The sequence below is a fragment of the Protopterus annectens genome, chromosome 2.part0, assembly GCF_019279795.1.
Source record: "Protopterus annectens isolate FY-2018-M chromosome 2.part0, PAN1.0, whole genome shotgun sequence".
In the NCBI taxonomy this organism is placed as follows: Eukaryota; Metazoa; Chordata; order Ceratodontiformes; family Protopteridae; genus Protopterus; species Protopterus annectens.
Genome location: NC_056728.1, coordinates 626,358,472 through 626,373,744, shown reverse-complemented (window position 1 = coordinate 626,373,744; position 15,273 = coordinate 626,358,472). Strand labels below are relative to the sequence as shown.

Here is a 15,273-nt window from a genome sequence, read left to right as displayed (position 1 = left end):
TCCCAGGGGGTTAATCAAATGCATGGCAGTGGTGGCAGCTCACCTAAGACATCACGGATTCTGCATGTTTCCATATCTAGATGATTGGCTCATTAGTGCCCTGACCAGCCATCTACTAACAAGGGCAAGGGATCAGGTACTTCAGATTTGTTCTCACCTGGGGATAACAATAATTTATGACAAGCCTCAGCTACAACCAACTCAAACCTCAGAATTCATAGGAACAGTCTTCAACACAATATCAGTGACAGCTTCTGTTCCTCTCTTAAGTGTACAGACTGTCAGATTCCAGGTCAGGAAAATAGTTTGCAGTACCAACATTTCAGCCCGGTTGATTCTTCAAGCTTTGGGGGGGTCAGTGTCAGCTGCCATAATCTTAGATGTCCTTTTCTCATGTTGCAGCATCTCATATACGGGATCCTTTGCCTCAGGCGACCTGTACGTCCAGCTCGTATACAAAAGCTTAGCCTGGCTGCTGTAAGGTGGGTGGGATGTGACACACTGAGACCATAAACCATGGGCCATAAATGTGACGTCCTCATGCACAGACTTCTGAACTTCTCTGCCGCAGTTGAATGTCAGCTTACTCTTTCAGCTCCATGCTTGTGACTACAATAAAGGTAAGTACCCCTTTGGGGATTCTCTTCTTAACTTTTTGCTAAACTTAGGTTGCTGTTTAAATCTTTGTTAGCTGATTCTGTCCATGTCATTTAGGAAGGGAAAATGTAAGTGCGGTTGGCAAATCCCACATAAAGACAGCCACGACTTCTGCTTGTTTTGCTTAGGACCATCCCACGACTATAAAGCGTGTGCGATCTACCAGTTGTTTGTTCCTAAAACACTGCGCAACCATCTCACAACCCTTAACTCTTTGTAGAAAGCCAACGTTTGAAACTCCAAGCCCTCAGTATGGAACCAGAACTGGCCGTAGCGGCTGAGCCTCCTACGAAAAAGGCCAAGGTATCAGATGCCTGCCCTTCCAACTTTAAGTCCCAGGCTTGCCTGTGCTGGCCCTGAACCATTTTCACATACTCAAGAGGAAGTCTCTTCCTCCTGTTCTGGTGAGTCCCTCTCCTACATCTCACAGTTGGCTTCCCCCTGGAATACTGCTCTCCAGATGAGGATTCCATGGAGGGGATTCTCCACCTGAGGACATAACCTTTTGGGAGACCATCTCCAAAATGAGGGAATATTTTAAATGGAACTCCACCCAAATGACAGAGGTGTAGAAGAGGTATTTTGAACTTCTGCAGATGGGAGTCTCCCTCACCCTCTGCATTCCCTCCTGTAATACCAGCATACTTAGATGCCTTTTCCTCTGCTTCCAGGACTCCAGAATCTCAGCCACTGGCCCCAGTAAGAGTTGACAGGTCCTACAAGGTGCCTGATCATTTCAAATTGCTCATTAAACCACCAGTGGCAGACCCAGCTGTGATTGCTGTCTCAGCAGATAAGCAGTCTAGGTAGCTACATACTTCTTCCCTACTGCTGGTCAGATAAAGACAGCAAGGTGATGGACAGATTAGAAAAGATCTACACTTCCTCAAACCCAGCCTTTAGGGCTATTAATTACCAGATGTTAAAGTACACCTTAAACCTAGTCTCCCAGGCCTCTAATCTGCTCTCCTCTATGCCTGATTCTCCTCAAAACTATCCTTAGCAGCACAAATTGCCATACATTCCATCAAATGCAGCTATGGTGCTGCAGAAGCATCAGCTTGGTCAGCTGCTTCTGCTTCTGTTCTATGTAGGTACTCCTGGCTAAGGCTGAAACCTCTGCCAGATGATTTCAAAAACAAAATTATGGATGCCCCCTTTGCCATCAAGTTCCTTTTTGTAAGCAGTCTGCAGAACTTTTTAAAAATCTGCAAGAGAAAAGCAAGGAACTGCAGGATCTCAAGCATCTCTTTGTATTCCCAGTCCATAAATTTCATAGGAACTAGCCAGCCAAGCCAAGCTTTGTCAGAAAGACATCCACATCACCTTCTTCCAAGCCAAGGAAAGGTGCCAGGAGACCTTCATCCTCTAGGACTAGCTCACTCTCACACTACCTCCAGGCAGCCCTTTCCAGACAGACCTAACAATGCATGACTGGCAAAACACCCTTCATCATCTCCCCCTTTAGTTTCAGGCCGAGGTTGGGTAACTGAGCCACTTTCTATCCTTTGTAGAAAAGACTTTGCATGCTGTCTTGGCTAATTGTAGCACTGTTTTAAAGGATACCAAGAGTTTTTTAAATGAGCTATCTAAACAAAATGAAATTATCTTAGGACAATGTTTGTTTGTAACTCTGGATATTGAATCATTGTTTACTGTTATACCCAATGAGTGGGGAATTGAAAATGTCAGACAATTACTGTGTGAGAGAAACACCCCTGATACTAAGGTGACACTTATTTGCAAACGTTTGGAAATCATCCTAGAAAACAATGTGTTTATTTTTAATGATGTATTATGCACAAAAAGTTGGCGTAGCTATGGGCACAGCTTCTGCTAATAGCTACGCCAACTTATCCCTAGCTAATTGGGAAGCTAAACATGTACTTTTGAATAATGAATGCCAGGTTAACATCAAATGGTATAAACATTTTGTGGATGATATTTTTTTTGTTGTGGCATGGCTCAGAGCAGCAGCTTACAAGAGTTTATTTTATACTTAAATCAGTTAAATACTTTCTTGAGTTTTACCTATGAATATTCTGATAAAGAAGTAGAGTTTTTGGATGTTAAAGTTACTAAAAATAATTTATCTACTGTGTCTGCTACTTTGTATAAGAAAACTGTTAGAAAGAATAATGTTCTACGCTATGGCAGTATGCATCTGAATCATACGAAATTTAATGTGTTGAAAGGACAGATATTTCGAACTGAGACTTTTTAATGATGATGATAGTCTCATTTTTGCATTACAAACACTTAAACAAGAATTTTTAGAAAGAGGCTATAGCAGTAAACTTATTGATTCTCAAATAGCAGGATGGCAGCATAGGTCAGGTAAGTGCCAGCCATACTTTCCCCCCTCCCCACTAGTATTAACAACAGGGATAATACTGACAATACTTTCTCAAGTGACGTTTCCACTCATACCTCTAGCAATAAACTAAGGATGCCATTGACTTTTGCCAGCAATGTACATGTAGCATGTGATATTATTAAAAAGAACTGAGATATTCTGACTACTGTACATGAGTTGAATGGGGTCATTGGCAGACAGCCAGATTTTGCTTTTAGAAATAATAGATCACTTGAGTCAGCTCTGTTATCGATCCTTTAATACTAAATCAACTATAATATCTGATAGACTTGGTACATATATGTGTAGAAATTGCATGGCCTGTACACATATACACATTGGTAATCATTTCACAAATCCCACTTTGGGTTTTAAGATAAATACTGCTTTTTATGCAGGTTGTCGAACAAAAAATGTCTGTTTTTGCTATTGTACTATCTGCTTTTCATTTTACATAAGGAAAACAAACGGTGTTTAAGGATAGAATATTTGAGCACCTTAGGGATATTAGGAATGTTAAAGAAACCAGCGCACTATCATTACATGTAGCTAAAGAGGGTAAAGAACATAAATTTAGCTTTATGGTACTAGAGATTCTGCATAGTACCAAAAGAGGAGGTGACATAAATAATAGAACAGAATCTAGTGAACAGAAATGGATTTTGCGCTTTCAAGCTGATAAACCTCCTGGTTTAAACAACAGAGCTTCCCTGAAGCCCTTCCTTAAAGCACGGCCATTAAAGCATTGATTTCTCTTTTTAATATTTTCTCATATATATTTCAATAGTCTCTTTTATTATTTTTTTGCTATTGTATTTTTAAAGATCTATATATTCTATAGATGTATTTTATCACGTGGCTTTTAGCTATGATGCACATTTTTTCTGATTTTTGATTGGATGATTTAGTGTTTAAAAATGTAACTGTTATTCTATCTTTGTTGGTCTGATGAAGCAGATGTTATTCTGAGAAAGTGCTTACCTTACTACAATAAAGGACACGTGGAACCAGATTATTTTTCTTTTTCTTGTATTCTCTGGTTTTTGCATCTGATTCCTTATTTGGTTCAAGGACTGTTTTCGTTTGGTATTTTATGACTTAGCAGGAAAAACCTTCCCCAAAAGGCATTCCCCTCCCTGCAAGAAACGAAATCCTCCTGATGCCTCAGGTCATTCAGAATTTACTCATACAAGGAACAATAGAGGGGGTCCCCTTAGGGCAAGAAGGTCAAGGTTTCTGTTTCATGCTCTTCCTGGTTCCAAAAAAGTATGGCCCATGGAGACCCATCCTGGATCTGTCTCTTCTAAATCCATTCCTGCATGTACCCTTCTTTCGTATGCTATTCCTACAAACCATTCTTCCACTTTTGACACCCAGTGCCTTTATGGCCACTTTGGACCTGAAGGAGGCATATCTTCACATCCTTATCCACCCAGATTTATGCAAATTCCTGTGTTTTGCTGTGCCATCCTCGCGTTATCAGTTTACTGTCTTGCTTTTTTGGTTTATCTGCAGCACCAAGGGTATTTACAAAGTGTCTAGCCCCAGTAGTAGCCTTCTGCAGAACAAAGGGCTTACAGATCTTCCCAAACTTGGACGACCTCCTCATCCAGGCAGGGGAAGCAAGTACTCTACAGAGACGCCTCCAGTTCACCATTTCCCTCCTAGGAAGTCTGGGTTGTGTAGTCAACCTGCTCAAGTCCTCCCTTACATCCTCCCAAGACCAAATGTTCTTGGGTTGCAGAATAAAGACACATGTGATGAAGGCCTTCCTCCCACCAGAAAATGTCAGTTCTGTGACCAACTTTTTTCAGAATTTACTCCTAATCAGGGAGTTTCTTCACCTACTAGGTCTGATGCCAGCAGTTCTCTCCATGTTGCCCCTAGCCAGACTACACGTGAGGAAGCTCCAGTGGTACATGAAGAATGTCTCATCCCAAAACGACCACCCCCTAGACTTTCAGGTGCCCTTCTTTCCCTTCCTGAAAAAAGAAATAAAGTGATGGATTTAGCAAATTCACCTGAATCCAGGACTACCATTACAACCTTTCAATGCAGTTCAACAGATGCCACAGATCTGGGATCAGGGGCCACTATGAATGGACTCAAGGTACAGGCTTAATGGGAGCCTTGCCTTCCGAAAAATACACATCAGTATCAGGGAAATGACTGCGCTTCTCCTAGCCCTGAAGGCATTCCTCACTCTCCTACATCCAGGTCCCCTCCAAGTCCTCACAGACAGCACCACAGTGGTTGGTACATCACCAAGCAAGGGGGGGGGGGGACTAGGTCTTACTGTGCAGAATGACCATACAAGCATGGGAGTTGGCCACTCATTCCAAGGTAACACTACAGGCAGTATACATCCCATCACGGAATAACGATCAGGCAGATGCCCTCAACAGGTCATTGTCCCAAAATCACAAATGGATGTTACACAGAGATGTCTTCATAGACATAGTCCACCAGTGGGGCACACCATAGATAGATCTGTTTTCCTCCCCCCAGAACAGACAGTTAAAGCTATTCTTCTCAAAGTTCCACTCACCACAAGCCTGGAGAGTGGATGTCTTCTCAATTTCCTGGAAGGGGTTGTTCATGTATGGTTCCCCCCCCCCTTCCCTCTAATACAGAATGTTATGATGAAAATTCAGCTGGATAAGCCAAAAATCTTGCTGGTGAGCCCCTGTTGGCCAAGGCAGCACTGGTACCCCCTTCTTTTATTATTAGCCAAGGGCAGTCACAACAAGTTACTTCAGAAGGTGGACCTCATTACACAACAAAAGGGATCTCTCATCCACCCACACCTGCAGACCCTCAGCCTTACCCTGTGGGTGATAAAGTTCTGATGCCTTTCAGACACCTTTACTCAGAGGATGTGCTATCTGTCCTTCAGGAGGCCAGGAAACCTACTACCAGGAGATCCTGTTTATCAAAATGGAAAAGATTCTCTACCTGGTATCTTCAAAGGCAACTAGACCCCTTTCAGGCAGATATACCTCTAGTTTTGGCCTATGTGTGTGAGCTCCTAAAGTCTGAACTTTCATATTCTTCAGTGAAAGTCCATTTGTCAGCTATCTCAGCTGTTTATCTCTCGATCCACCCCTGTTATATAGATGAGAGGTGAAGCTGTTTCTCAAGGGAGTCTTGCACATCAGACCACCGAGGAAACCCATTCCTCCTCCTTGGGACTTGAATTTCTGCTTATTTATGCTTATCCACCAATTCCAAAATTTTTGCAGAAAGCTGCCAGGTTGAAGAGCAGAGGCATCGTCATTGCGCTTTACTGGCCTCATCAGATTTGGTTCACCTTCCTTATGGCATCATCTGTTTTGCCAACCTTGGATTCTGGATCTGATTCCAGACCTCCTGTTGCATCCAACAGGTAAGGCTCATCCAGATATCTCAAACCTCAAGCTTAACAACGTGGTTTCTCCAATTCCATACAACCGGTGCTTTTTTTCCTGTTCATCCTTTTATCTTCCCATAATCCATCTACAATAAAGTTTTATACACGTAAAAGGTTTGTGGGCACAACCAAAACATATTAATCCCTTTTCAGCTCTGATACATAACATACTTGAATTTTTGGCATTAATCTTTAATGAAGTGGTGAGCTTCTCTACCATTAAAGTTCAGTTAGCAGCAATGTCTAATTTTCATTTTGGGTTTGAAAGTTCTTTTGAGGCCTCTTCTAAATTTATAAAGCATTTTTGAGGGGCACTGTTCTATTAAGACCCCCATGTAAAGATCCTACTCCATTGTGGGATTTGAACTTGGTACTGCAAGCCTTAATTAATTCTTCTTTTGACAAGCAGCTAAATTCGATCTTAAGTTCCTGACCTTGAAAACTAACTTTCTAGTGGCCATTACCTCTACCAGAAGAATTTCAGAACTTCAGGCATTGTCATCGAAACCTCCATACTTGGTCTTTCGTAAGGATAGAATTACATTACGTACCAATGTCTCTTTCCATCCCAAGGTGGTATCAGAATCCAATATTAATCAATGAATTCATTAAATTGCCAGTATTCTTTCCTAAATTTGCAAACAAAGTTGAATATATGTTGCTTTTATTGGATATTCGCAGACAATTGCGTTTTTACATTCATAGGACAAAAGACAGATTAATTGTTCATCTTCTTTTCAGATTTGGCATTGGGCACACCATTTGTAAAGGTAACTCTAGCCAGATGGATGGCATTTCTTGTATCTATTGCAAGTTGGGTTTAACCTTTCCTAAACCTGTAAGAGCCCATTCAGCTAGGTCCATGGTAACTTCAGTGTTTCTACCCAGCGCTTCCATGGACGACGTGTGCGGCTGCAACCTGGGCCAATCTTCATATGTTTATCACTCATTGTAAACTGGATCTGGTCTTGAGAGGTAGAGCAGCCTTTGGCTCAGCTGTGCTCAGAGATGTCCTTCCTTAGAGTCCTCCCGGGATTTTAGGTAGCTGGGGGCCACTGTCCCAACAGTTGGGATAGAATGAAAATTGACACCAGATAAAGAAGTTATATACTCACCATAACGTTCCATCTGTGTTGTCCATTTTCATTCTTCCTTAGCTTTCTGGCTACCAACCTCCCAAACCCTTTTCATAGCAGACTTTTGGAAGAACGAAATATTGTAAGGACACCACTGTCCTTTATGTTGAGCTCCAGATATAGTTTCTTCTGTAGGATTTGTATGGATTTGTGTGTCTATGTCTCTGCGCATTGAGAGATATTACTTTATATGTAGATCAGCAAACAAGATCTGAGGTATGTTAAGGACTTGTACATTATGGGTAAGGGAGAAGCTCAAGGGCTTTTTGGCTACCATGAGCTTTAGTAACAGCTGAGTCAGATCTGAGGTTCGGATTCAAACCCAACAGTTGAGGAAGAATGAAAATGGACAACACAGATTGAATGTTATGGTGAGTACTTAACTTCTTTTCTAAGTTTTGCAAATCTATCAACTGAAGACTTTGTTGTGCATATTTTTTGCCAATCCAACAACTTTTTCTGAAACATGGAAAAGGGCTTTAGTTGTATTCGCTGATGATCTCTGGCCATTTCGCTATGTTTATCTGACACCTGACTGCCTCTGTCATCCTCTTATTCTAGTTCAATGTTATCATCTATCTGTAAATCCTTTGTTGCCGCATCCATTTCTAAGTAAACTCTAGGGACTATCACATGAAATACCAGCAGGACTGCTGGGTAAACTAGTTTAAATTTCTATTTCTGCACAGTGTTACGGCAGTCAAAATCTTGCCTCTGTTGTCTAGTAGTCCCCGAATACTCTTGTCTGGCCAATTTTCTGTGTCTGCTCTCTTCTCCAAAATTTAGATGATACCATCTCTTTCTCATTGTATGCTCAGTCCTCTAATTTCACCAATTCCATTTTCATTTCTTCCTGTAAAATTTTCTTTTAGTCTCTGTTTCTTCCTTTTTCAGAAGTATAATCTCATCCACATTACTGGGTGCTGCCTGCTTGATGTCCTCTACTTTCTTATTATGTTTTCTGATGTACTCCTCTAAGGATCCATTTATTTTGAATACATCTGCATACATCTTCTTTACATTTTCTTTCTTAGGGAACTGGTCTGGGGCTTCACTTTTTTCTCCTTGGTACTTGTCAGACTGATACTCCAGCTTTACTCCATAGCATATCGCCTACTCCGAGGTGATCTCTGCCTAACATATAAAGCTATGTCAAACTCAGAGCTGTTGGACATGCTACACATAAAGAAATCCCAATCCCTCTGAGCTACACGGTCTAGGGACCTAAACCTTGTCACCACAATAAACAGGACATGGTGGAGGGATAGATTCCTGTCCCAGAGACTTCCTATACTCTGGAACAAGCTACCCATCTATGTCAAACAAAGTTCTTCATTAGTACTCTTCAAGAAAAATCTTGATGAGTGGATGGGAAATAGGAAATACACCCCGGGGATCACTTCGGTCTCTCTGCTGGACAGTGGCACAGGAAAATAACTTTCTTGGGTGGTGTAAGCTATGGTACCTTGCTGGCTAGGCTTACATAGGCCCTTGGGCCGATAGCCTAGTACCTACCTATGAACCTATGTGGTTTTCATTTTCTTTATCTGCTTGAATCACTTCCTTGCTCCAATTCCTGAGTGTTCTTTTGGCAAGCAATTTTTTTTCGCATAGTTGAGGATCAGTTGATAGACTCGCTTCTTTTTTAAAGACATTTTTAAAGGTTTGTTTTTTTTTAATGCTACTCTGCTTAGAAGCAGCAAGAAGGGCTGCCCGTGCATGCTCTGCCATAGTGGAAGTCAATTTTCCCTTTAGTTTGCTTAGTTTTGCCAATAATTCCAGAATATGGAATGGTTTCAAAGGATTTTGCCAGATTATGGTAAGTGGTGTGTGCCATTTTCCCCATCCAGTGTCTCATTAACTTTATAAAAGAAGTCTGCTAAATTAAATGTGTAGGATTTTCCTTTTTGTAAACCTAAAATTGTTTGGGTCTAGCGACTGTAAGCTGCGAATACCTATATCAGCTCCATAATGATGTGCTGTGTAAACAAGTGATGATGGTAATACTTATTGATCTGTAGTTGTTAGGATTAGTGGTGGGTCCATCCTTGTAGAGGGGTATGGCACGCTGTTCTCTACTTCATTAAGTGAAAGCAAGTTTAAAGCTGAGGTTGAACAAATTCAGTAATGAGTTTGTGAAACTGGCAAAAAAAGCATGTAGGCATATTGTCACAACCATTGGAACTGGTGTTCTTGGCTTTGGACAGTGCCTTTAGGACCTAATCCTTGGTGAGCTCTGGTGTGAATGCAGACACTGTGACATTCAGAAGTAAGTTTAAAACTGCAGACATGGCTCTGCCAAAACTCCATGTGCTGAGTGGTCAGTTTACTATTGTCAAATTCAGCATTTAGCCACAGCGAAATCTGCAAGGAGAGAAAGAGCAGTCATAACTGTATTTTGTAGCTGAGTATCCCATTGCCACTGGCAGAAAGCTTAACAGTTAAGTCACAAATGGGTTCTAGTAGATGGTCTTTTATACTACCAAATGCATGTATTCAGATGTATTCTCTGTATAGCAGTGTGACATTTTTTGAGATGCTGTTTCCCATGGAGTGCTATATGACTTCCACTCAGAGCAGGTTATGCAGTAGTTGTCCAGACTGCATTTTTGCTGAATTGCCTTTGAATAGTAAAAATCATATTTATTGAGAAAAAAATGAGTTTTCATTTGTAACATGCCTTGGTTCAAATTGTCTGAAGTAGCCAGATTAGTAGGGGGGTCCGATTCCAGCTGAGGTTTATTTAAATCATTAAAGATAGACTTGCATTCTTAAATGTATTTTTACCTGAAAGGGAGTGGCATACTGATTCTTCAGATGCAAGCATTTTATTGTTTTCTCTGAGGGGGTGATGGTATATGGCTGTTGTAAAGATAAGATTGCAGAATGTAACTCTAGTCCAGATTGCATCTTTTCTGAATTGTCATTTTATCAGAATCATGTATATTTCTTTAGAAATATGTATTTTTTCTTCAATTGTATCATGCCATGGTTATAGCTTTATAGTCTGAAGCATCCAAAGTGGTAGGGTCAGATTTAGCATTTATTTGCTTTTTAATCCATGAGGATAGATTTTTAGTTATATTCATCTTGTACTCAAGTGTTGTGAACTTTCAAAGGGAAATTGACATGACATTTTATACATAGGTATCAAGTTCAGGCCCTTTCACAGTCAATACCCTTACATGTAAATTGCATTATACACATTTAGCAGTAAAAATCATATGTCTTTCTCCTGAACATGGGGTTATAACTTTCAGGGATTGCAATTCCCCCATTTTGACCAATGTACAGTATATAAAGTTAAGGTTGTGCATGTGCCTTTTAAACCTTGTATACCAATATTAAAGTTGTGTGTGCGTGCGTGTGTGTGTGCCTGTGTGTGTCTTTTAAACATTTTACAACCAAGTGTTTTCTGTAGTTATCCTTGCTCCATGGTGTAGAGGGACAAAAGACCTGACTGCAGCCCAGGCGACCAGTGTTCAATTAGCAGCCCCAGTACAGGCAGGTAGGTGGAAGAGGGAAGGGGTGTAGCCTGCTTGCCTGCCTAGAGGAGGGTGAGGAGGATTGTGTACACTTAGAGGCACACAAGCCAGTGCAGATTTTATGCTGATGGTCAAGCAAGCCACTGTTCAGTGCTTTGGGGGTGGAAAAGCAAACTGCTTTGAGGGAATACCCTTTGTGCCAGTGCAGTGACCATCTCTGTAGACAGATCATTACATGACCCTACTCTGGAGCTTTGCTGGATGCACACAGGAAGTAGGGTTAAAGCAGAAAATGTCAAACCACCTTAATGGCTGCTAAATGATGTTGCTTTCTGGTCGACCTTTACCCTGGTGATAGGGAGCATATGGGGCATTTGGTCAGGAGGGGGCTCATGATTGACAGACAGCATGGGCAAAGAATGCAAAAAACGTGTATACTTTAGCTGAATGTTTTGATGATGGTGCAGTGGTGCAGCGGTAGCATTGTCGCCTCACAGCAAGAGGTTCTCCAGTTCTTCTTGGCTGGAGTGCCTTCTGTGCGGAGTCTGCATGTTTTTCCTGTGTTCATGTGGGTTTTCTCTGGGTACTCCGGTTTCCTCCCACATTACAAAGACATACATCTGAAGCGTTTCACCCCTGGCCTCCACTGAAAATTGGCTTCATTCCAAGTTGGACTTTCCTGGAAAACAAATATTAAATAAATAAAATGTAGAATTCTGAATTTTCAGATGGTTTCCGAGTTATAGTCCAGTATTGCTAGGCACCACCAGTAGTCCTGTATAGGCATTATTTTTCCATTCAGTTGTCAGCAAACATGCATGTTTGTTTTGTTTTGTTTTGTTTTCAGGCTAGCAAACTTGGTATGTATCTGAATCATATCATTAGTTTGTTCATATGAAATGCGGACAACAATAACACTCTTCTCAGAAAAAGTTCTATTTTCAGTCCTCTTCACAGGAACAAGTACAAAAACAATCAGAAGCATGAAGTGTTGTGACTTATGGCCTAAAAATAGTATGTATTATATTTTTATTATTTCTGTATGTTGTGAGCATTGCAGCTGCTTTAACTACCTTTGAAGGTAGGAGCCTGGGTGTAAATTTGCTTTAGAGCTGTTTATTTCACCAATATTCTATGAAAGAATGTCAGACTGTTTTGGAGATAGGCAAGTATGTAGAGGGCACAAAAGTATCCAAAAATGGTAGTTTGGTGACAGCATAATGCATTAAATAACTCTTTGGTCAGGATATTTGTGCTTCTGTGTGGTCTACAACAGTTTATTTCTTTTAAGATCACCGTCTGTGTGTGGCTTCCAAATGCTTTTTGTTTCATGTAGTTCAGTCTGCAAGACATGCCATTATAATAGTCTTTGTCTTGTATCATTCCTTACTCTGCTGCTTAGGTTTTATTTCACAGATTTCCCTCTTGGTTGAGACTGCCTTGAAACAGACATGGTAGTTATATACATTAGGCATATGTCAACACAAGTCCTTAAAGTTTTTTTTTTTTCTTCCAGGAGTATGACTCATTGCCACCATTTGTATTTACACAATCACTGCATAGCCTATATTAGATGCTGTTATTGAGTTTTCCTTTTCAGAGTCCCTTATGGTTGGAAAGAAAGCTTTAGTGAAGCATGGATGGACTGTGCTTTTTTTATTTTTATTTATTTTTTTATTATAACTGTGCCTTTGCAGACATGGTACATTATTGTTCCCAGCAAATGCTGCTTGGAAAAGCTTTCCAGAGCAGTGCATTCATACTTGCAAGCTGAAAGTTTAGCAAGTATTGCTGACTTGAAGTACTTTGATGTTGTGTTTTACTCCTTAGAGAAGCTACTTTCACAACTAAACATTTTTGTATCATCAGCATGAAAATAACTATTTTCTTTTAACTTGTCAGGCTATTCAGCTGCTACATTCATTCCCACTTGATACAACGCTGAAAGATGGAAGTAAGTAACCAGCTGAAAATAAAATGGCTGTTCTATATATTACTGCATGTTTGACATTTATGCAAGCCTTAAATCTAAAAATGGTTTATTTACAATTTGAAAACTTCTCTATTAATTTTCATTTATGTTAAGAAGGTAATGTTAATTTGCTGTGTAGTTCATTTCTCCCTTTTCATACTCTTGACATAGGCATTAAATAGTCTAGAACTTTGTGTGTGTGTACATTGAGTGCTTATAGTATAGACTCCCATATTGTTTGTTTATCCATTGGAGTCGGTCCTTAGAACTGACACCTTCTTGCAATGTCTTGTTGTACCTTGTTTTAATTTACAGTTTTAACTGATGCATCTAACACATTATCCTCAACCCACTACCCACTGGACCTCAGGCAGTAGCTCCTCCAGCTGCACCCTATGAACCCATGGATTGTGTGAGGGCAGAAACTGGGCATCCCCAAGCTACTTAAGATCCATGCAGCCTGTTCATGGTGCCCTATCAAGCCCCTACATTCCCCAGCAGTAACAATTGGATGGTAGAGAACATGCTGACTATGAAGTGACTTACCCATCCAGGCTGGATAACCTCTCCTCCATGGCAGCTACACGAGCTCTGTTGTATGCTGAATGCTGCTGAAAGTAGGCCTCCACGCTCTGTTTCCCTCATCTGTGTGTGTGTGTGTACCATAGCAATATGCACTCAGGCTCATGACTCACAAGTATGACATCCAATGTCTTCCACTTGACACCACCAAAGTGACATGCCAGAGCCACCTTACTCCACCCAAGATGAATGAGCTTGTAGCAGCTGCTCGCACCCATCCTACCCGTCTAGCTCCATCAGGTATGAGCCACTAATCTAACGTGAGAAGCATTAACCATAGTACTTTATCCTTCTACACAACTGGAACTTGATGAAGACCTTTCTTTTCATTTTACTTTATTTGTGTATAGTAAATAATCTCATTCACGAGAGTAATGCACAAGTCCTTTTCTTTTCATTAGATGATATAAAAAGAGGATTATGACATTTTGAATTGTAGAGGCTGAAGGAATGTACCTTCTGTTTAGGAGTTTCAGGTGGTCTTACAGATGGTGGAGTTTATTATCCCAACCAACAGTTGCACAGCATTTTCTCAGTAATAGTTCAGAGCACATTGAAGATATAAATACTTGTACATTAAACAGATTTTTTGTTGCTTGTTTTGTATAGAGTCCTAACTGAGTTGTTGTGCTTTGTTGATTGGGATAAAACTGCTGTGGTAGGGCCTAGCACACCCATTTAGCATATCTTCTTTTGTGGATTAGGAAAATACCCTTGAGATGAAGGCCACTTAGCAAAGAATGAACAGCAAAATTTCAATAATAAGAACCAGCTTGGAGGGGATTGTTTAGAGTGTCCAGCCCGCGGGCCGCATGCGGCCCTTAGAGCTCTTCTATGCGGCCCGCGACCTTGCATGCGCAAGTTTAGCCTTAAACACTTTTTTTTCCATTTGTTTTTTGCGCCCGTGACAAATGTTGGTGTGCGCATGCGCTTAAGCACTTTTTTTCCATTTGCTTTTCGCGCCCATGACAAATGTTGGTGTGCGCATGCGCTAAAGCACCCTTAGCGCCTTGGTTTTTTTGCCTGTGTTCCCGCCGCTGTTGTTTCACGCCGAAGAAGCAACATGTGTGTGTCTTAGTACTGAGAGAGTTGTATGGGGTACGGATTTGCCATCGTTGGATTTATAAGGGACAGGACCTAACTGCAGTAATAGGTAAGTGCGAGTGAGTGTGTGTGTGCATGAAAGTAGAAGAGCGTGCGATTGTGTATGATTGTGTGTGTCTGTTAGCCATCATTAGTTTGCCATCGTTAGTCTGTTAGGCCATAATTAGACATCGTTTTGCCTTCACCTGTATGTGACCACAATACCGGCTAGATACCTTTCAACTTTGTTGCTTAATTCACATGCTTTAATTATTATTGTGATCACATACAGGTGAAGGCATATATTGTAATATATATGTAATATTTTACAAAGGCATGATAAGCATTAACTAAACTAGTTAATATTTTTTTGCTGTTATGCATCCACATGCTTTCCATTAATGTTTTAGATTCAGAATTTGATTTGAGTCTCGCACTTTGGGTTCAAAATAGAAGGGCATAAGTTGCGAATCAAAATATTGGTAAACTGGCTATCTCTGACAGTGTGCACCTGGCAGTGCTGACTTATAACTGCTTACAAAAACACTAAAACTGCATTTATTTTCCCAGAAGGACATTATGGAAATGGTAAT

At 40.7% G+C, this 15,273-nt stretch overlaps 1 protein-coding gene across 1 annotated transcript in view; it reads left to right on the top strand.

The window, feature by feature from the left end:
- The window catches only part of UBA6 (ubiquitin like modifier activating enzyme 6), a 2,440,735-nt gene that overhangs the window by 1,451,632 nt on the left and 973,830 nt on the right, over positions 1 to 15,273 (top strand). The window contains exon 23 of the mRNA XM_044060993.1: positions 12,946 to 12,997. Within this exon, the coding sequence (XP_043916928.1) occupies positions 12,946 to 12,997 (52 nt within the window). The remainder of the gene's footprint in view (positions 1 to 12,945; positions 12,998 to 15,273) is intronic.